The following is a 1,871-nucleotide window of genomic DNA, read 5'->3' as shown; positions in this document are numbered from 1 at the left end:
ATGTCTCACCTATTCTTTAATTTTTTGCGCTCCATAAAAAAGGAGGAACAAGACATCATCAAACAACAACACACACCAACAATAACGTTTTCATTCTTGTTCTTCTCACTCAAAAAGGATGAACCACAAAACAACAACAACCATTTCTCCTCTATTCTTACTCATGAAGATGATGTTACTGATGACGATCGTGTTTGTCTCCACTTTTCAATCGGTGATCCTTCTTGCCCTACCTGCGATTGTCAACAACAACTCATCACCAACAATAAACGAAAACGTAGTCCCCAACAACAACAACTAACCCTAAAGAACAAGAAAACACGCATCATCATCAAACAACAACACAAACCAACAACAATGTTGTTCTCTTCCTTGTTCTCCTCACTCAAAAATGAGGAATCACAAAACAACAAACCTTCCTCCTTTGTTGTTACTCATGAAGATAATGTTACTGATGATGATCGTGTTTGTCTCCCACTTCTCAGTAGGTGATCCTTCTTGCCCTACCTACGATTATCAACAACAACTCACCACCAACAATAAACGAAAACGTCCCCCACAACAACTACAACCAACCGATCATCATGAAACCCATTTTGCCAAGAAACGAAAACATGTCCATCAAGACAACAACATGGGTAATGCTGCTGTTGTTCTTGTTGCAAGAAACTGAGGTTATTCAACTACGTTGGTGCTTTATGGCGATCCATGGAAAATCAAGAAAGTGTTGACAAAAACTGATCTTGGAAGTAACTGTAACATTTTGATCAAGAGATAATTGGCCAAAGATTTGATTGTTCCTGTCTTGGGTGGTCTTCAAGTTTGTGAGAATCGAGGTGTTCATGTTCGAGTATGGGATATCGACATAAACTCTCTCCATTCTCTCGTTTTCACAATACGTCCTTCCAATCAAAGCCACATTTTCAAAGACACATGGATCAAGGATTTCGTACTTCGAAGAAACTTACAGGTCGAAGATGAAATCGGCTTGATTTGGGATCGATATAACCAAAACTTTGTTTTCTCGGTTCTTCGTGCCTGTCGTCATCATCAAGTCGATTAACATTAGTAGTTTTCAAGGGTTTTGTTTATTTTGTTAACAATATCATAATTTGTTGTGTTGATCTGGTGGTTAATTTTAGACATAACTATTATAGCTAGCTAGCATCATGCAAAAACCCCTTTTTGTTTATGTAAAAATTTATTGACTTGAAGTATAAAAAAAAAGGAAATATAGATCTAAACTATATTCAAATCTAAAATTTTCAAAAAAATATATTTAGGTATTATTTTCAACAACTTCTACCTATTTCTCGGTCTCTTCGCTTAAATAAAAAGATTTAACAAAAGGAAAATTTTTTTCTACCCCAACAATTGTCAATCTACCCCAACATTAATTTTGAATAGACGAATTTGCCCTCATATAATATGTAAAATTTTTCTAATTTTTTTTTGTTACCTGAACACTTTGAAAAAAAATGTGTAGGTATGTAAAATTTTTCCAAATTTATTTTGTTACCTACACACTTTGGAAAAAAGTGTTCAGGTATGTAAAATTTTTCTAATTTTTTTTTGTTACCTGAACACTTTGAAAAAAAGTGTGTAGGTATGTAAAATTTTTCCAAATTTATTTTGTTACCTACACACTTTGAAAAAAAGTGTTCAGGTATGTAAAATTTTTTTAATTTTTTTTTGTTACCTGAACACTTTAAAAAGTGTTACCAGGTCTGCTCCCCTGCTTTCTGATTGTTGTTCAGTTATTTAACTTTTGATGGTTCTGCTTTTCCTTGTTTTATTATAGTTTAACAGCCGTGTTTGTGCTTTTGGTAGTTTTCTAATTTGACTTGCTTTTGCTAGGCAAGTGAAAGACG

General features: G+C 33.9%; 1 protein-coding gene across 1 annotated transcript; it reads left to right on the top strand.

Annotated features, from left to right (window-relative positions):
• Positions 1-1,063, top strand: LOC123922059. The gene is made up of 2 exons (XM_045974803.1): positions 1-484; positions 789-1,063. The coding sequence occupies exons 1-2, from the start codon at positions 1-3 to the stop codon at positions 1,061-1,063; spliced, it is 759 nt and encodes a 252-aa protein (XP_045830759.1).
• Positions 1,064-1,871: the final 808 nt, after the last annotated feature.

Source organism: Trifolium pratense, linkage group LG4 (assembly GCF_020283565.1).
Source record: "Trifolium pratense cultivar HEN17-A07 linkage group LG4, ARS_RC_1.1, whole genome shotgun sequence".
NCBI classification, from domain to species: Eukaryota; Viridiplantae; Streptophyta; class Magnoliopsida; order Fabales; family Fabaceae; genus Trifolium; species Trifolium pratense.
The sequence above is the reverse complement of the archived record's forward strand: the minus strand, read 5'-3'. Positions and strand labels throughout refer to the sequence as shown.

Bases quoted from the DNA above. Each gene is read 5' to 3' on its own strand.
- LOC123922059 (XM_045974803.1), top strand. From the start codon at position 1: ATGTCTCACCTATTCTTTAATTTTTTGCGCTCCATAAAAAAGGAGGAA. The intron at 485-788 runs GTAGGTGATCCT...AATTGGCCAAAG, and splicing joins TGTTTGTCTCCCACTTCTCA to ATTTGATTGTTCCTGTCTTG.